Source organism: Triplophysa dalaica, chromosome 13 (assembly GCF_015846415.1).
Source record: "Triplophysa dalaica isolate WHDGS20190420 chromosome 13, ASM1584641v1, whole genome shotgun sequence".
NCBI lineage: Eukaryota > Metazoa > Chordata > Actinopteri > Cypriniformes > Nemacheilidae > Triplophysa > Triplophysa dalaica.
Window position 1 is genome coordinate 2,876,351 of NC_079554.1, and position 21,895 is coordinate 2,898,245.

A 21,895-nucleotide genomic window follows, 5' to 3' on the forward strand; every position below is an offset into this window, starting at 1 on the left:
TTCTCAAAGTAAAATCAGTGATAATATACAGATGCATTAAGGATATACTTGCAACAATGTAAAATTACAATACATTCAAAAGTAGATCTTTTAAAGAATGTTGTTAACGGCACAGTTCTGGTGCACCATTAACTACCACAGTATTTTGTCTACTATGTTAATCTATGCTGTCCCAGATCTGTTTGGTTACCAACATTCTTCCAAGTATCATTCTTTGTGTCCAACAGAATAATATTTACACAGGTGTGAAACAACTTGAGGGTAAATGTTTGGTTAAATTTTGGGTTAATTGTTCCTTTCATGGAAGATTCCTGATGATTTTTCTTTCAGGTAGAAAACAGAATCTTAATGACTCAGCCTTCACCTACATTTACAGTTCACCAGATATAGTAAAACTTGCCGGATCATGGTTGTAATCAACACTCTCGGTGACATTTAACATGCTATACGATTCATTGTCCTAAACTACTTTCAACTCTGTCATGTTCCAAAGCTTCAGTAATCTGCTTTCCTTTCTAAAGAGCCCTTTTTGGCATTGCTCCATCACGACCGATCTGTGACAGCTCACTGTTTGAACAAAGTGTCCGTCTAGCCCAATATGTCAGCAAATTCTGCCTGTTATCACCAACTGATTCTTACTCGACAAGTGAGACAAACAACTGTCTTCAATTTCTCAATCATTCTTTGTTTCATAGTCAACATTTTCTTTGATAGGGGTCTTTCTCAGCAAATATCAAAATATTAATATATAACAATTAATTGCCAATTAACGTAATTCATTACCTCTACGATACTTCGCAGATCTCTCACGTACATGCGCTCCGTCTCAATGATCTCCATGACCACACGGTCCAAGTAGGTGAGTTCAGGGTTGGGTGCCATGGTTTGAGCAGCAAATGGAGAGAAGGGCTGTTTAGAATTATGGATGTTGTTAATAGAGTTGCTGCTATTTTGCCCCGAGTAGAGACTGGACTCTTGGCCAAGGTTCCGAGTGTCCCGAGTCTCACTCGGATTCCCAGCAGGCATCAACTCCAAATCCACATTGTCCTCGATGGCTGCACCAGCAGATGAGATGCCTGAGGGTGGAACGTCTTCCCGAGAGGAACCTGACCCAGATGAGATGGTGGACACCCCACTTACGGGTCTCTTGACATCTGGGAAGTCAGAACAATCAGACAGCGTGGCCGTGGAGGACCGGTCATTACTGCCGACGGAGACAGTGGACAACCGAGGAGATTCTGAAGAGAAAGAGAAACTTTATTAATTTATCAATTTATCAAACTGAAACTGCTCGATTTGCTTATCACATTATTATGTGTATTATCTATATTAACGTTTGGAGTGATGGTTGTAAAATCACATCATTAAAAATGACTGAAAACTAATCTAGACATTATACTAATATGATTATTTAAAGTGTTGATTTTTGGTTACTGTTTTTAACGTCACAGCTATGATTATACTAGGGCCATGTTTCCCACGTCTGTTAATGTTTACACACTTACACTTCTGCACTCAATTGCCTTTAAAGCTATTTTTCCATTGGAACAGCAATAAATGAGCCATCAATTGCAAATGGTGACAACAAAACGACGATTGTTTTATGGGAGAAAGGTGTGAATCAAACAACGTATGAGTATAAACTGAAATTATGGAACCAAATGAACCAAGTGTGGAACCAAAAGCTTAATTCTGAAATGACATTTGTTAACAAAGTAAAATGACGTCATATTATAGAAAGAAACACATGTTTAAAAAAAAAAATTTCACAATACACACAGTATAAACAAAAAGTTAATAGTTAATCTAACTGATATGGAGCCACAGGTGTGTGTATCTCAACTATATACAATGACTTCAATTATTTTGAGTCTTTTGTTTGTTTAACTCGTTAAAAGTGTTAAGTAAATAAAGGCCAGCTGCTATTGCATTCATACCAGACTTATATTTGAATTGTTCATTTTATAAACTAAAAAAAATATCTTACATTTTTTATTGCATTTTATTAATCATATTATTTTGAGTTGCATTCAGACAAATTAGAACGACACCTAAAGATAAAGTACCTTTAAATTGTAAAGTATTTTATTAAATGCATTGTTTGAAAATATGAATTTGCAGTTGGAGGCATCAAATAATTTAAATTTTAAATATAATATGAAGCTAATATAAGAAAAATGGTTCAAGCACTTATTGGTATTAATATGCAGCATCATATCATAAAAACTATTCTGACTCAAAGAAATATCAAACATTGTTAAAGATCAAATAAAATAATTTATACAACCATATGTTTTTTTTCAAATTAACTACGATTTATCAAAACAATTCGGAGCTAATATAAAAAATTGGTTAAAGCTCCTTTTGGGTCCACTATGCAGCATCATTCTGATACCATAAAAACTATTAGCCTGTCTTACAGAAATATTAAATATTGTTAAAGACAATATAGCACAAGTAATTGTAAAATTGTAATAATTGTTTTTCAGGTCTTTCAGGATGGTATACTACTAGTTATCAGGTACAGAAATACAGTAATAGTTTTCACTATATAAATTAAAATGTCCAATTGTCAACTGGCCAAAGATCTCCCATGCTGACCCCGGGCGGTCCTTACTGTCAAGCCCTTAGTTACATACACACCCATCTTATGACATCTCTCAAAATGTGTGGGACGCTGTCACTTGACTGCGATACAATATTTATTACATAACTTACATAACACAGCACATGTAAAGAAAAAAGATTAAAAAAAATAAACCAATGCCTTTACAATAGTAAATATATATGATTTTAACTATGTGTCCGGTATGGTCTATAGACTCTTCTTTCCATATTACGTCAGGCACAGCAGCCTATTCAAATGATCAGAAAGTATGCAAAAGCAGTACACAAAACCATGCCAGCACACAGCTTAAAAAGAGTTGTAGATATACACGGACACAACAAGGCATGCCCTAAATCAAAAAAATTAAACATCAATTGGCTGCGACTTGAAGGCATATATTTTAGCATGCATGTCAAAGGATTGGGGACAGGAGCAGTCTGCGATGTAAATTTAAATTAAATAAAAAACACCCTACCAAAAGTGGGCATTCCTCTAAAAAAGCAAATTCAAATAATCCTATCCAATGGTGAATTTGCCCTATTAAAACGTTCATTTTTTATAAATAGGGATGTAACGATTCACTCAGCTCACGATACGATGTGATTCACGATACTGTTCTCACGGTACGATTCATTCACAATTTATTTTTACAAAATAAGTTGAGACAAATTGGAAATGAACAACTGCCCATTCATTATTTCCCAAATCCTGCACGTTTCTTTGTAAAATAAAAATTTCTTCCAAGTTCTTCCAAGAAATTTTTTATGTCAAATGACAAAACTAAACTGCAATTTTAAAACAAATTCCAGATCTGATTTATTTACATTTAAGAAATATCAGCATATCCACCTAATACAAGTCTGCAGTAAACACAACGGCCCCTACTGTTCAGACATGTATTGTGATTCAAATAACATCTCAACTGGCTTGATTTCTCAAATTTTATGATCAAATTTTCGTTTGCTTCTACATTTACATTTAGTCATTTGGCAGACGCTTTTATCCAAAGCGACTTACAGTGTCACTTATTACAGGGACAATCCCCCTGGAGCAACATGGAGTAAAGTGTCTTGCTCGAGGACACACTGGTGGTGGCTGCTGGGATCGAACCAGCAACCTTTGATTTACCAGTTCAGTGGTTTAACCCACTAGACCACCTTCTCCAGTATGGTTTCTAAAAAGAAATAAATCCATACATGGGGCTGCACGGTGCATATGTCACACATGCTACGAAAAAATCTGTGTATGCTAAGAATAAATTTAACAGTGTAGCATTATACAGTTTTGCACATATTTTAGACATATCTTTGTCTGTCTGAGGTGTGTTTGTCGCGGTGCTTGTTTGTGTGTGTTGTTAATAATGGTTGGATCAATATTTTGGTTGTTTTTGGTTTCAAAACTTGTTTTCCTGCTGTAGTGATTGAAACTACCTGTTTTGCATGAATGTGAATGAGCTGCACAGTTTAACGCATTATTTCACGCATGTGACACTCATGCATTTGTCTGCATCTCTGTATGAGGACATTAACACATGAACTCCATCTCCAGAGCAGATCTGAGAGTTTATTTCATAAACATTTCACTGTTAGAGAAAAGATATAATCAACTAACCACACACTCTTTGTGATGACCCGTCAAAATAAAAGTCTAGTTTAACTTGAAAATCCAGATTAAAAACAATGTACTCTAATATTTACTATAGTAATTTTTATAATTCTAGCAGTAAATTGAAAACACTAGAGTATACTTACTGTATATTTACTAAACTAATATTTATAATATATATATATATATATATATATATATATATATATATATATATATATATATACATTATATACATACTGTATATAATATTATCTCAAAAACACCATTGTATCTGCAAAAGAAGGAATTTTACAGCAGTTTACCATTGTAAATATCATAAAAGTATACCTGGACGAATATATTATTATTGTTTAGTAAAAAAATGGAAAACACAGAACTTAAAACAGAACTAAAGGTACTTGGAAAATCTAAATCATAAATCCCTAATTTACCCAACTTCGTCTGTTACCTGCCTACTTATAGGATAATATATTTATGTGTATATTTTTCTCATGTAACAGACGTTTTAGAACCGTTTGGCCTGTGATACACAACTTTAAACCTTAATAAAAGTACAAGTACAGCCGGTGTGTCTCATCTACCATTTAGCATTTAAAAGCAAAAGTCAAAAGCTGGATGGACTAAGAAACTCATTTTCTTCTTCTTTCCATGGGTGCATTTTAAAAGGAAACACTTTCAAATTCACTGGAGTCTACTGCCGGTCCACCCCATTTGCACTGGACTTTAAACTTTATGGTGGTCGATGATTACATGCTTTAAAAAAGATACGCCAATGAGGTTTGAAATCCCAAATAAACAATGCCAGAAAAACCAATATAATCATACCAAGATATTAATACAAATATTGTATGCAAACAGAACCAAGAATGTTAGTGACTGAATAACGGCAGTACCCATTCACGTCAACTGCATGGACACAACATTAATGGAACTCAATGGGTGCCGCCTTTCTGCAATGCTTGAACCATTTAAAGTAAGACCATAAAACATTGCAGCAGAATGAATTAAAGTGGTCCTCCTGGACAGATGAAACTACTTCTGTAGTATAAGAACCACACATGGTTAAGATATTCTGACATGCCCCCAATACCAGTTGCTCGCCAACACATTGGTTTGGTTTTCAAAATGACCAGTCTCAGGTATATACAGGAGTAGGTTTCAATATTATGAGTTCCAGACCATTGGCATCCCTGGATGGTGATGCAGTTCTTAGGACTTTTTGCTTCAGATGTCACATTTTCGAACAGAAACTACTTTGTTGATAACAATTCATCCTTCCAAATGACCACACCCCATAGATAAGAGAAAAGTGCCCCTAGACTCACCAAACCATCTAGATAACTTCCGATTAAGACTAGTAAACCGGCTTCTCTCCTCCCAAATACTCCTAAAAGTGTCCACCTCCACATTCGGCTGGAGAATCATTCCCAAAGAGCTGTCCTTGTTCTGTCCCCGAAAACTCATCAATGATTCTAGCTTAAAATGAGCTCTATATCATCTGTTTTCCCTCTGTTTTTGTCATCATCTTTGCTGTTTCAACCCCACAAAGCTCTAGTACCAGCTTTTCCTGTGACCGAAAGTCAAGTGAGCTTTCAAGGCATTGATTTCTGTTATACACGCCTTCATGTGAACACACAGAGCACGCCTCCTTTCTTAAGGAGGGAGGGTATGTTGTTTGTGTTTGGCTGTACTCATAAAAGAGTTGAGAAACCCAGAACGTCATTTGTAGCTCAGTAAGACAGAAGGAATGCAAAGGGAGCAGTACGTAACCGGTCTCAGTATCTCCCTTCATAGTACATTTGTCAAGGATAAGTATAGGCGGATGGACTCAAATAATACAGCGTGGTGACATGACATGTAACCACTGCATTTTCATATTTGGACAGGGGTTTGATATCTGTTTAAAAAATGTATAATGTAAAAAATAATGTACATATATATATACATGAAGCCTAATATTAAATAACAGTCAACCTCTAAAAGTACGCTCCTGGTTTTCTCCATGTAGGACACATACTGTAACGTTCACCTGTTCCGAGTTAAAAGCAAGCTTTCTATATAATAACCTTTTCCTGGGGCCAATGGGTTGACAGAGAAACGTCATTAGTGACCTATAATAGACTTTGAACTGTCTAGCTGCCCCTAGGGGCACAAATGGCATGTGGACCACATGTAGGTGGTTAAAAGGTCACTGCCATTCCGCTAAGACCTGATTTGGCCAAGTTCTGTTCATTCATGGCAGTCTACGTGAGGGAAGTCAAACGTGTCAAATTAAAATAAAAACAACATCAATAATTTTAAGATTCTCATATTTATATCAATGAACTATAGGGTATTTTCAGTGCAGGTACCAAGGCTCTAGAATATTTTATACTTCAAATCCTCCTCCACAATACCCATGTTGAAATCTTTTTTCTTATGTTAATCCATGATCCAAGTTATCACCCATGACAAAACTGGTTCGTCGAAAAAAATCGTCCAATGTCACTGTCGTCCTGTATTGCAAAGTTCAACATTTTAAGGCATGTGTTGGTATGTAAATATAACCATTTGATGGAGAATGAAAGTACATTTAAAAACAGAGACAGAAATGTGTCATCACGAAGACCACAGGAGTCTGACTGAACCCCAACTGTACAAATTGAACAATCTTATATCAAAAGCTCTTACAGTATACCTCACCTGACCTGGATATCACACCTAACAACATTTGATGCAAAATCTGTAAAAATTATGATGACTGAATGTTTCAGATGCCAACCAGACTTCCTCTTGCTTTAAATATAACATATATGTAATATCACCTCCTATCTCTTCTAAATAACTGTTTTTTATCACCGCATGGCTAAATCAATGTTGTGAATTTAGGGTGGGATTTTCTGTTTGCCCAATCACTCATGTAAGGTAAAAAATTGTAAATGATTACATTTTTAGGTTGTGTGTTCAGCAAACTTGTCTGAACATTATTTTGAAATTACAGTGAAATTTATGGAACAGAAATTAGAGAAAACTGGTTGTGTAATCCAGTGTCCTGCTCTATAAAAGCAAAAACATATGGGGACAAAAACATTACGAGGGTAATGTAGTTTATAAAGTGCCAAAGTGGCTTATAAAGTGCAGTTAAGGTTTTCGGTTCTAATGATTGATATGATACTGGGATTATGCAATCGTTTCTATGACCTTTTGCAGCTGACCACCCAGCTGTTACTAAAAGATAAACCTATAGATAGGGATGGGTATCGTTAAGGTTTTAAAGGTATTACTACTTTTATCGATACCGACTTATCGATCCGGTATTTTACCGGTACTTTTTGTTGTGTATTTTTATAAAAGACAAAACTAAAGCTGGAGTTGTTTTCACTATTTAAAACATTCTTTACTGACCCTAACATATCTTAATGCAGGTAAAAGATAACTGATACCCGCCTATTATTCATAGAGAATTAAAATAAAGTGGATGTGGGCCTAAGTTTGTTGGTGTTTTTTGTTGTTGTTTAATAATAACTATAATTGGACCAGATGCTGGAGTGGATTGGTTCACTGTAACTGGAGCTTTACATTCACATAATGTAGTTAACTCTGTTTGGGATTAAAAGTTATACAGGTTTGGAACCTCTTGCATAGTACACACACAAAAAAGTTTATGTATTTCATTAATACAAATTAATTTTTAGGTAAGCTCTGCTTTATAATTTCTTAAGCATAATTTATTATTATTCATCCATTTTAAATGCAGTACTGTGAAAGAAACCTGGGAACGCCTCGGTGTCCCCCCGGAAGAGCTGGAGGAAGTGGCTAGGGAGAGGGAAGTCTGGGCATCCCTGCTTAGACTGCTGCCCCCGCGACCCGGCCCCGGATAAGCGGTAGAAAATGGATGGATGGACTGTGAAAGCATTTTTAATGTTTAAGATTTAATTGGGCTACTGCAGAAAAAAATACTTTAAAGATTTATATGTAGGCTATTTTTTAATGTGATGTGTGTTTATTAAATGATTACGTACTAATTTAAAGAAACCTTATGCAATGTTTATGTCGGGGTTATTTAGGAAGACTGCTAGGCTAGTATACACGTACATGAGGACGTGGATGATGAACGAGTAGCTAGGCAATCGAAAACTTTGCATTTCTCTGTCTGCACATTAAGCACTTTTGAAAGATGTTTTGCAAGATTGCTTGTGTTTCCGCTCTTACAAGCAAAAATCTTGTTGCACTTGTTTCAATGAGTATTGTCTGCATCCACTCGAGTGAAATGTAACCAGACTTTAGACGGAAATAAACCTTTTTTCTAGTTAATGACAAGCTCTAAAATATTTTATTTGGTAAAATTATATGTTTTTGTGAGTTGGTGTATACTGCAGGGGGGTGGAATTTGATGGGGCATTGGAGTCAAAAAGGCAAGGTGTTACCTACAGTATATACAGCCACATAAAAAAATTAAGAGACCATTACACATTTTCATTAAATCAGCATTTGGGTAGTTGACAGACTAAAAATGCTAATTTGTCCAATAGTTGCACAAAAAACCTAAAAACTAACAATGAAGATAAATATCTCTCATGCTGTTTTATATGATAAATATAAATATTTATCATATTAAACAATGTAATATTAAAAGTTTTCTATATTTTGCTATGTTACAAAAAAGGACACGTGTACGTTTTATTCGTCAACTACCACTTTATAGATGTATTGTGCTAATTCCAGTCAAGTGTCTGTTGATTTTCAACAAAATTCAACCTCAGCAGTGACAAATTCATCCAACAGCAATCTGAAAAACTGGCAGCATGACAAGACACATCATAACTGTGAAAAAAACAGGAGAAGGAGAAAACTTCTATGGTGTTCATTGGTTCCCAAAACTGATTGATTTCACATTCTTTAAAACATCTTCTTTTGTGTTCAACAAAAAAAAAGAAATTTATACAAATTTTGAACAACTTGAGAGTTAGTAAATGATGACAGAGTTTCCAGTTTTGTTGAACAATCCCTTTAAAGGGGTTATATGGTGCCATTGGGTGTTTTTCTGTGTCTTTGGTCTGTTACAAGTTGCCCATGCATTAATTAGACATGTAAAACTGTATAAGTTATAAAAAGAGTAGAAACAAAAGAAACATTTTATCTAAAAGCGAATGCTCACCCAGAGCTGCCTGTAACGTCTCGTGTAACCAAACCCCAACCAATCTACGTCAGTTCGTCGTATGATTTGACTAAGACCGTTCAAATGTATACGAAAAGTAAGTTGGTTGATGTCGGTACAATTGCTTTGGAACCTCACTAAGCACTGATTAAGTGGTCAATCTAAGCATATCTCTCTTTTCAGAGGGATACATTTCGTAAAAAATATGTGTGTTTTAGAGAGGTGGGGCAAAGAGGAGATACGAACATGCATAGTATTTGAAAAATACACCTTAAATGGTGTATAGACGATGAAGTACATCTAAAACAAAGAATAATATTAGTTTTAACCACGTCATATGACCCCTTTAACTGCAGTGAATTATGTATTAAAGTGGCTATTCCCCGTGATCCCAATTTTCAAACTTTAGTTAGTGTGTAATGTAGAGCATAAACAATATCTGCAAAATGATAAAGCTCAAAGTTCAATGCCAAGCCAGATATTGTCTTTAACAGAATTCACTTTTCAAGGACTAAAGAGAACAGTTGGAATCGGACTACAACCCTTTACTTCCCGGGTAAACGATGTCACTATTCCTAGTTTTCGAATAACCTCCACCCAACAGAATACGCCAAAAAGGGGGAAAGTTCTTCCTTGGAGAAGAGTAGTGTTCGGTTATCAGTAATTGTAAACATATAACTGAGCTTAATTAATTTCACTTTCATCACAGTCCTACAGCTGGTAATAAGAATTCAGCTACACACATTCTAAGATAACCAACGGTCAAATAACAGCTGCCATGACTTTAACATCGGCTGTAAAAACTGTTCTGTGTAATACACTGGTATTGGGTGTGTGCATGCACATACCTATAAAACACTTTTATGAAACGTCCATTGAAGTCCTGCTTGCAAATGCGAATTATGAATTCACATGCACTGAGATGGGAACCTACCATTCAAAATAGCCTACCATTCAAAATAGCCTGAGAAGCGGAAGCTCGCTGATATGGTGTGGGTGGGACAACTTCAGACACACGCTCTTAGTGGGGAACCAATCACAACAGACCTGGTCAGCTTTACCAATCAGAGCGCTTCTGAAGGAGGGACTTTATAGAAACGAGAAAAAATCCTGTCGTTTTGTTAGAAGAGGGGCAGCGGTGAACAACATACTTGAAATAGTTTTTTGAAACAAGAAAGATGAACATCCACTGTTAAACAGCCAAAAGACATCCTCAAAGCTTCAAAAACAGCAAGCGAATGGCCCCTTTAATACATTGAATAAAAAGTTCTATAAAGTATCTTGATTAGGTATTTGATGTGTGATTGCATAAACTTTACAAAATACAGTTTTTAAAAAATGAGCACATGTCTTATTAGAGTTTGGATGGCTATAGGCAATACATTTTTGGATGTTAGAGTATTTCTTTTCATAAATATTGGGGCAGATGAAACAGTCAGCTTGTCTATGATGCTGAGCACGGCCAAAGTACAGCAGTTCTTCAAATTCCTGGGCTGTGAATGGAAGTCATGGTAGAGCAGATGTCTACAGTGAAATAACATAGATAGTTGCAGCTTCAGAATAATGTGTCTTGTGTATGTGATAAAGATTTCAATCATTATGTACGATATAAGCGAAAGAGGGATTTTCTACCAAAAGTTTTACCGTACTGATGGCTCAAATGTAAATATTTGGTGGTTTAAATACCCAAATGATGGCTCTCTTGAAGTTTTTAAACCATATTTTTCATTAACAATCTTTAAATGGACAAATAAAATAGGCCTATGTGGTCTATGAAGAGCCATCCATTCTCCATGTGTTGGCTATTATTGCTTGAAAACACCTGCATAGACTGATATTTTTCTGGTGTCTGGACTCTATCATCAGGAGTATTTCTATTTAATGTTTTGACTAAAACTGTCACATCCATAATGATGGAATTGCCTATAAACTGACTTCTTTACTAATCTGACCTAAGCAATCTAAATTGAGTTTGACAGCCTTGCTCTAATGCGACAAGCTACACATCTTAAGATGGGCATTTGCCAGTAACAACAGCTAAGAATCCTAAAAATAGAAAAAAATGCATAAATGAAATGATCTTGTTTTTAAACTATCAGATGCAACTGAATTTGTCCTCATCCAGTCATCTGTCATCGTCTAGAATTAACAATTGGTGACATGGTTACATTTTTGCTATGCATCAGAAGAGCACACAGTAATCTTGCTAAAGTAATTCATTGTTGCCTAGAAAGGACAGAGACGGCATTGTTTTCAAGGCAGAACATTACTGGCTGATCAACACCCCTGGAATGACCTAAATGACAACAGAATGTTATACATAATAAATGAATCGCAAACCAAATGAATCGCAATAGTTTTGCGAAACATTTTAAAAACAAACTGCAGGTTGTATTTGCGATTGTGCTTTATACTTGTAAAAATGAAAATCCCACTCCCAACGTTGATTGACGGGTTTTTGAACAAGGCATTTAAAAGGCAAATGTAAAGGGAATTTTCCATAAAAAATTTGGCAGACATTGACGTTTGTGTAAAAAGCATCTAAATTAGAGATGCACCGATATATCGGCCAATAATCGTTATTGGTTGATAAAAGCATTCATACAATAGTTTAAAAACAGTTGATGATCAGGGCCAATATATTCTGACAATCAAAAGAGGACAGGATAATCCAATGAATTTGTGCTCCGTATTTAGAAACTGTTACAAAACATCACCAGCTTGATTTTCAATATTAATAGTCATTATAAAAATTAACAATATTCAGAAAGTTAAAAAATATTAAATTCATCTTCAGAATCAGTATTGGCAGAGATCACTCTGAACAATCAGCTATCGGTATCAGTACATAATCATTATGTCAACATTTTAAGACAAATAGACAATACAATATGCAAAACGTATTAAAATTGTCTGTAAAATCCTTTCACAGCAACCCAAAATACTGTAAAACGCAGAATCAAAAATAAATGCATAACATAAAATTGTTTGTGGACAATGGACAAAAAAGAGCAGATCTAACCATAATCTTCATTTTTACCGCAATATCTTCATTCTAGGGATGTGACAATATTATACATATCATGGTTTTGCAATAGCAAAATTGTGTCAATATTATCATGGTCACCTGACTGTCTGAAATGATAGGTTTTCCGGGCCTTTAATAAAGAGAAAGTTAAACAATATAATAGATATTACCTCTGTCAAGGTCCAGCTGGTACTGTTTTTTTATTTTATAAGAGGGAGTTATAAGTCATTTGACCTATCTCAAAGTAACTATACCTCAAAGCAACAGTTATGATTACAGGATAAAGAAAAGAGGACAGGATATGACATGGTTAATTTGTACATCATTGCAATGTTCAATAATTGTTTATTAAACAGTTATGGCACTTTTTCCAAGTCTTCATTTGTCGTTTTAAATATAAAATAAATACATTACACCTAGGTATTCAGAGTCGGTTTTCAAATAAAGAGATTATAAATGGAAGATTCCAACCTGACTAAAGTGAAAATAAACCAAAAACAAATGTTCACGCACCTTTACGTGAAGTTTTTGCCTTTCAAATTAAAGATTTCCAAGATTCCAAGGTACACACTGGACAAGGAAAATCCTTCTGAACAAATCCAAGAAAGTCTACGGACAAGCACCCTTTCCTGCCATACGGCTGACAAATCTAATAGCTTGAAGTAAATCCATCTTGCTATGTTCCACAGCAGGAACATAGACTGCACAGAGAATCTATTCAATTAGTTCAAGTTGCCGCTGTCACGCCCCCTATCAAAACAACACATCACTCACGGCTCAGCTGTGCAGAAGTGACAACATGGCCCCCTGGCACGCTCACACTGACAACACAAAGCATAACAACAGCACAGAGGGACAACTCCCTATTCACCTGAGAACTCATTAACACTTCAATATGCTAACATAACGCTATTAAAACTGTTCTGTTGCAACACATGTCGTGTGTTAATGTGTTTTGTTACAAGAGCCTCTCAGATCAAATCTTTGGTACCACCAACAGGAAGTGACATAAATGTTTTTAATCAGACAAAATTTTTATCGATCATGTGACATCAAGCATAAAAATATAAATATGCCACATTCAAAAACGTTATGTTCCTGCCTTGATTTTTGCAATGCATTTGTCTCAAAACCAAACGTTATGAATGGCTAGCTTGAACTCCTGTAAAATATTTGCCTTCATGTACTATTTTTTGTGAACCGCTTTCAAAAACATAGTACAGACAGGGTTACCGCTTCTCACTCCTGGCACTCCCATGTGAGGGTTTGGCTTAAGGGTGACCAAAGGTGACAGCGGGTAAGTTCTCTCCATTCACCTCCAGCTAATCTAACTAGTTAATCCATTTACATGCCTTAGAAACAGAACAGAGTCTGTCAAACAGAACAGCAGAACTCAAAACAGATATACACACCAGCAACATAAGACACATACAGTCTCTACTGTCAATTTTGCAGTGTGACTCATCATTTTAAATGTTACACAAATAGTCTATGCATTGAATGATTTTTAGATCACTAAAAATGTCTGTCATAATTCTGTAGGCTGCTTAGCTAAAAATGAACATTGCGACACTACAGGACCTGAAAATCAGGAAATCCCAAGAGAACATATTACATCTACCGTTGAAGACAGAAACTAGTTTCATGGCAAATCAAATGTCAACAAAAACTTCTCAGGACAAATAATGTAACTGGTGTAAACATAAATGCCAAAGGCTCTGACACACTACAAAGTCAGAAGACTGTTGAATAAATCCGTAACATTTGGAGCACCTGAATAGATTAGATAAGATAAATTGAGACAAATAGAAATGAAAAACTTCTCTTTTATTCTGTCTCAAATGCTGCACATTCCTTTGCAAATTAAAAATATGTTTTGGGTTAAATAAAACTAAATTGCAAATTTAAAACAAGTTCCAAATGAAAATGAATAATACAAAAGTTTCTTTACTTAAAAAAACTAAGACTTTGTCTGTGGTTTTCCTAACTTGGAATTTTTTTTTCTTTAAAAAATGAACCAAGTTTGTAGTAAACACATCGGCCCCTGCTGTTTAAAACATGTATTGCGATTCATCTAACATCTCAACGCTTTCAATCCTCACATATTATTAGTTGATTTTCAACCGGCTCACAGTGCACATTCCATTCCATTCCATTTTCTACCGCTTATCCAAACTACCTCGGGTCACGGGGAGCCTGCGCCTATCTCAGGAGTCATCGAGCATCAAGGCAGGATACACCCTGGATGGAGTGCCAACCCATCGCAGGGCACACGCACTCACTCATTCACTCACGCACTCACACCACAGTGCACATTTACATACCAATTTCATAAGGTCTGGCTGGTAAAGATCATAAATTAATCTTATTTTACCCCTTGATCTTGTGCTGATAAAACCCCTTGTGTTTGCATTCAATACTGTAATTCAATGTTAAGTTGAACATACACAAGTGTTCTATAAAAATAAACAGATACCAAATGTCCTTTGCTCCATAAAACATGAAAAACCAGGCTCAGAGGAGAGCAAATTTTCGACTTTAATCATCATGTCTTCATAAAGATAAAGAGTGAAATTTTTGCTACACTACTGGCATTAAATGTAATTGCAATTTGTATATTTGAGCATATTGACAGGGCATTGGGCATTACAACATAGACTCGACCAATGGAGTGAGTTAAGTGTGATTATCTGGAAGAAAAGGGAGTGTTGAAAACACAGAATTGATCTGGCCTGTGATCTGCCAGGACATTCCAGTGTTGGCGAGTCCTTCAGTTTTTCCCTGTGTGCAGTTTTCTGGATTACCTTGAATGCCCCTTTGGTTGACTTTACATGGAGATCTGGCAACCTTTCCTGCTAAACTGATGTAAACGTCTGCGCTTCTGCACAGCAGAAAGCACTCTTAAACGCAAATAAGATAATAAAAGACCAAACAGGCATTTGTTTTAGAGTGGTGCGATCATCTTGTGTGAGCCAACCGCTGTTATTAATCACAGAAGACATTTTTAAGATGACAATTGATCAGCATAACGGCTGAATGGTAAAAAAGGCATCACAAAAACCTTGAGCTACATGAGAAAAAGCATAATTTGTGTTACAGTGAACTCAGCCAGAGTTAAGGGAACGTGCATGTCTTAACTTGCGATATCACATGTAAAGCCCTTAAATTAACCATGATTTTACCATAGTAACCATAGTTGAACTATTTCAAATTTGAGCATTTGTAGTAAAACCACAGTGACCACAAATGTACTATAGCAAGTATGAGGATATAATTTTGTGGTGAACTATTCCTTTAAATTGAATCCAGGCAAAATGGACACAATGTATTTGCAGGAACATTGCCACAAAGACAGGACATTAAAATATTTGCTTTTTATTATGAATTGATAATAAGCTAGTGTCCTGTATTTGATACTAATAACAGTTAAGTTCAAAGTGTACTACTGAACGTCAACTGTCAAATTAGAAAAATTAAAAGTGGTTATACAGGTTACCAAACAGATATTCTTCTTACATTCATAACCAATCATGATGGCACATCACTGTTATGGTTTCCTTATCAACTGAACTAGAAAAAGTAATGACCCTGATTTATTTTGGGTCAAATTCTGTTCATTCAAAAACATTCCTAAACCTATAGACATGAATAATGTTCATTTTGGCTGCAAGAAGGCAGATTTAACATAGTTTAAATGCCTTGAAAATGCTTTGGATTTTTTTAACTAGAAAAAACGCACTTCAACACGAGGATATCAAAATTCCTGCATACTTGCGCCTTAAAGGCAGGGTGGTCGATCCTGTCCAGAAATGTTTTTGTCATGTTGGTTGGAAATCTCTTAACATCCTGATAGCAATCAAGAAGAATAGTGGTCAAATAATATCTTTATAATTATATATCGTCTGTGAAAGGCCTAGGACCAAAAAAGATTCGCCCAATCAAAACATTCTGGCCGAACGATGTGACTGGTCATTTGTACATTTTCAGCCAATGTAATTTGCATACCACTGCACACCCTGTTCACGCAATCATCTAGGTCAATGTAGGGAGAATGGCAGACAATCAGAAACAATCAACCTTTCCTGTGGAACTGACAACAAGTAAATCTAAAAAACGAAAGTCAGTTTTTGCAAAAACAGTGACGAAAAATGTCTGGATCATGAATGAGGAAAAACTGGAATTAAAATCGGTTCAGATTTTACACGATGGAGACAGCTCCGGCAGGCAAAGGGTCTGAAAGACGATACCATGGTTGATCTCTATCTTTTGGACAGGTATGCACATGCTTCGAGAAGAATTTAATGGATTTAGTTTGTAATTTGTTACGTGGATTTACGAAATACATTAATGTGTTTCAAGAAAGCACGGCTTTGGAACGCGATTTGCATAGAGTGTGGGATTATAAATCCAATGCTAGCAGGCTAAAGTTAGCAAAATTCCAAATCAACCACCCTACCTTTAAACACATGTGTTGTCCCAAATTCTGAACTGTGACTGCAAAACTCTTCAACATGGCCAAAAAGTCATAAACATGGCCAACTAAAGAACAAAGCGAATGCTCTGGAAAATTCTTTCCAATGACAGTGTTATACTGAGTTTTGTGAGCCTATCACTTACAAAATTCACTTCCTTTGAACGCAGTCCATCAATCAAACCTTTAGAACATACCCACTATCTTATTTTCACAGACAACCCCCCCTCCAAAAAGCAAAAGATTCGGAAACATATTGTACATTACTCATATACCCTGTAGTCGAAGTCAAAGAGGTTCTTCAAAATGACACATTCCTGTGGCCTAAATAACAGAGCTCTAGCACTTATTACAAACCTCTCGAATGATGATTTTGGATAATCTACTACTATAAAAATTTTGAGATGCACTGATACTAAATTCTACCGATAAGATAGACGATTTCTCAGAGTGATATCTACAGATAACGATAGTTGGTGGTTATATTAGGTTAAAATTCTAAAGGTTAAATAGCTATTATTTCTTAACTTTCTGATTGTTATTATTCATATAACCACAATTAATTTTGACTGTATTGTTTTGAAACTGCTGATGTTTCAAAACAATGGCAAAAAGTGTGCAAAACCGCTAACGATTATCGGCTAATATATCGGTGCATCTCTAATTAAAATCATTGCAATATTAATTGTAATGCTACATTTTAAATAGCTAGCACAAATACTCGCTGCGTCTGAAATCCGCATACTGTAACAGTACTGAATTTGAATAAGTACCTACCTATCGGCCGATACGTTCTATTTAGTATGAGTGGGAGTAGTATGAATACACTTTAGACATACTGCGTCCGCCATGTTTTATGGTAATGTGACCAGTATGTTCTTTGACCTATGACGTATTAACAACAACCTATACGTAAGCGTCGATAAAAACCTTATTTAGTCATTAGAAAATCATTTAGTGGCACTTACATTAAAAATCGCCATCCTCCTAAAAGTTTCCGGAAAATTTATTTGATTTAAATTTGCAATTTAACTGTTGCTCGGCTCCCGTGGCATCATGGGATAGAGAAGTGTCCATCCGATCCACACTCATGAATTTCGGTAGAAGTAGTAGACCATCCGGGTATTTCTCTTCTAGTGTTTTTTGCATACTGAGGTTTCGAACATACTATTCATAACTCATTTTCGCCTACTATATAGTATGGAAGTAGGCGATTTCGGACACAGAGATAGAGAATTTACTCAAAGGAGACTTGGGGTCTTACCTTCACCCATCGAGATGTCATGGGTCGGGCTGTGGGATTTCTCTGGCATGTCACAAAGGGCTCACTCCTGTGAATCAGAAAAAGATTAAATTAATCTGAGCTCCCTCACATAAAATCTGCAATATTACTGTCTATTTTCTGTTCGGATTTCTATAGTGGGCCTATGAAGAATTATTTTTATTTGTGCCCAGAGAGTGCAAGCACAGACAAATGTCTTTTAGACCGGAATGACACACAGACTTTCCACCACTAATTTATAGATATTGTTTTGCTGTCAATCTATTTGAGGTCTCAAATCAACATGCAGCATTTAAGTCTTTCAACATTCGAATCACTATAATTTTGTCTTACTGGGTTTTTTATATATGCTAACAATGATTACAGAAAGAGAAAAGTGCTGGACAGAGCACTTATTCAAGCATAAATGCATCAACACAGAGCACACCTAACCAACCCTGTGACGGACCTATGAAAACAAATCCATTTCCTTTGATTCAGGACAGGCCACAAAACAAAGGGATCATTAGGAGCCCACACCCAGCCAGTGTTTCCTTAGTCACAAATTCTCCTGCCAAGCAATGCTGAACATCATTCATCCTTTTGTGCCATGCTTTGTTTGACCAATAGACACAGCAGTGATGGAAGAAAGACATTCTGTTTGTTTAATCTGGGTGTAAATAAATAATTTTACTTAACACATTGTGTCTTAAAGACTAAGCTTTTACATGAGTCCACGCATTTAACTTCTCATTTGCAAGTGTGCCAATAAAATAAACAACCCAAGCATTAAAGTCTCTTTCTTTTAGGACATATTTGGGTATTTCATTGCCTCAAATTCTCCACTCAAGTACTATCAATGCTTTAAACTACTATAAACCGAGTCTCTATTTCGTTTTCACCTCCCGTTCTATCATTGGAGTAGGATAATCAGGGTCAAAAGCTTCCATCATGATCGTCTGCCAACTAAAAGTTCCAGGCTATGAAAAATCATTATGCCATTACAATACTTCCATCTAATCTGAAGATTTCTCTGATTCTTTTATTCTTGGATTATCTTCAGTATTCAACACTTTGGTACCAATGAAATAAGTAAAGAGAAATTATTCAGTAAATAATTTTCTTGCATTCATGTAACTCCAGCACCATATAATTTTCTTTCTATATCAATACAGCAAAAACTATCGCAATATGTTTTTTAGTGTATCGATAGTTCAACCTCTACCATCTATATTTTTTTAAAATAAGGTTTAGCGTCATACAGTCCATACAGCCGACGCGTGGATGGGTGCGCTTTGATTTTAAAGCGACAACAAGCAACTTTTTGACCTTAAATTAATGTCGCTAAAATTATTTTAATGGTAGGACAACTTTTAACTGGACAAATTTTACTGCCATTGCTACCTAAGCAGCCTCGGGTAACTTTGGTGTTCGGGCCGGTACAAGCCCCGCCTTTCCCTGCTTTACGGCATACGTCACGTTTTACTCGTAGCCTGGGAGAAATTAGCCAACAGCTAACAATAAGATGGAACGATCTAGTTCTACGCATGTCTCCAAACCAGTGCATCAAATATAACAAAGAGGAAAAAGAGAGTGACCGGACACAAATCAATATCTGACGGATTTACACTCTGCGATTCAAGCTGCAAGAGGAAACGGGTTGCAAAACGGATGGAGACCTAACGTTAGCCTTCCTGCTACTGAATTTGAAAGTCTTATATGTACATTTTTTCTTACTGTCCAGTACTTTTGAGTTTATTAGTAATTTTGATGTGATCAGATTGTTTATTGGAGCAATAACGTTACTGGTTCACAATTTATAACCGAATGGAGGACTAGAGATACTGTAATGTTGCCGGGTCTCAATAGCTTATGTAGCATGATCGTGCAAATTTAGTGTTATGCTTGTAAATGATGACTACCAAACCACAAAAAAAATGTTATGGTCAAAGTTGCTGATTCCTTAGTTCATCCACGTAGACTAATGTTATTGGTATCTATACTTACTATGCTAGGCAAGTTACCATAGCGAGTTGAGTGTAAGTTATGGATTGCACCCATTACAAAAAGCGCAACGCCAGTTCGCGAGTGTGTTTCCAAAAATATAACTACAGAAAATTCTTTGCGTTGGTTACTTAACACATTCACGTCCATGCGCTGTGTTTGCGTGACTGCAAATGTGTTATGTAGCTAACGTTAGCAAGTTAGCTGCTATGTAGCTAGCACGCTTTTACTAATGGCTTTCAACCAGATGCTACATCAGAATCTAGTATGAACTATTAGTATAGCCCAGTATTATAACCCGCAGGAGCCAAAAGAATGCTTTAGTACATGCATGGTTTAGGAAGTGACATGATGTAACAGCAGTTTCTGCCTAGTCAACAAATACACATATATTGCGCTGCCCAGATGGAAGCTTAAACAGGGGCAATATTTACTACATTAATAACAGACAAATGCGCTTATCAACCACATGGGGGAACCATGCACCAAAACCGCTCATTGTTGCTTTAAGATTTAGAACACGTATGAAACGCGCATTCGACCCTTCTTATTCACATGCACTACCCCGCTCATGTGTCGTGACCATAGACTGTATAAAATATGTACACAGCGTGTTCGCCAGTAAGAACGCACATGAATGACTCAAATTTAACCAATTCATTTAAACTATTGAACTTTTCAGTCACTAGCGAATATAAGAGATCAATGAATCATTTAAAGTGAACCACAGAGAATGCAAGATGTGAATGAGCTCTGAACATTTTAGTCCTTTAGTAAGACTGGTTAATTCAGTTGGCTATAGTGGGCTGAAAAGTTAGTTGAAAATGATAAAAAGCTTTATTTGATTAAAAAAACATTTCTGTTTGGTTGAATAAAATGAATGTTTTATATAAATTAATAAATGTCATTTCCATCACATTTTATTAGAACTTTTTGTCAAAGTCACTTTGGTTAGGCCACTTAAAGGTGCGGTAGGCCTACGTGTGTGTGTGTACAAGATCAGGGTGGCACCAACTCCGCCTAATTTTGATCCAGGAAAAACCCTGATGATATTGCAATTCATTTGTCTGACGTACAACACAGTATCTTATGGGTGGATATACCATCATACCCAGCCATAGTGAGACCAAACAAATTTTATCATCTTGTTTTATAAACAAGAACAAACACCTGGACAAGAAGTGCAAGCAATATAACCAAATGTACCTATTATACTGGAAGAATTGAACCCTACAGAAACAGACACTGTTAACACCCTTTCCTTATTAAGCTCAAAAGCTAAAAGGGAAGTGATTCATAATATTATTTATAACAACAGTGCATCCAAACTTCATCTTTTACCATGTTAAAAAAAGCTTTTCTTGTTTTATCCTACAACAACGTTCAGGCAGCAGTAAGTGTATTGACTTTAAGACATACTGAATAACAGAAGGATCTGTCTTGCTCTCCTCAAATAAAAGATTTCATGCTGTACCGTTTAGACATCCTCTAATTTCGACAATGCAAACCTCCCTCTCGAATCCACCCAAACTAAATTCCGTGTTCATTCAGAACACATCACTTTATAATTGATGTTTCAACCAGAATTCTTAGAAAATAAAATGAGTAACACTTTTCAATAGGGTTGTATTTGTATCGCAAGGTGTGTCAAACCATGCCAAACATGTAAAGTAGTCTCATTATCAAAAATGCGTCTAAATTAAATATGTGTTAGCTCACAACAATAATAAGCTTCGATTGTATTGACCAGTAAATGTTTTTTGCAGTAGCTGACCACA

General features: G+C 35.9%; 1 protein-coding gene across 3 annotated transcripts in view; it reads right to left on the reverse strand.

Annotated features, from left to right (window-relative positions):
- The window catches only part of LOC130434339 (pleckstrin homology domain-containing family G member 3), a 46,422-nt gene that overhangs the window by 20,042 nt on the left and 4,485 nt on the right, over positions 1 to 21,895 (reverse strand). The window contains exons 2-3 of one of the 3 annotated variants that reach the window (XM_056764442.1): positions 18,117 to 18,183; positions 784 to 1,238 (exon numbers count right to left, since the gene is read on the reverse strand). In XM_056764442.1, coding sequence (XP_056620420.1) covers positions 784 to 1,238; positions 18,117 to 18,165 — 504 coding nt within the window. In that variant the 5' untranslated portion in view covers positions 18,166 to 18,183. Of the gene's footprint in view, positions 1 to 783; positions 1,239 to 5,541; positions 5,779 to 12,894; positions 13,032 to 18,116; positions 18,184 to 21,895 lie in introns of those variants that run through there. The other 2 variants (XM_056764443.1, XM_056764441.1) reach the window with 2 other exon arrangements.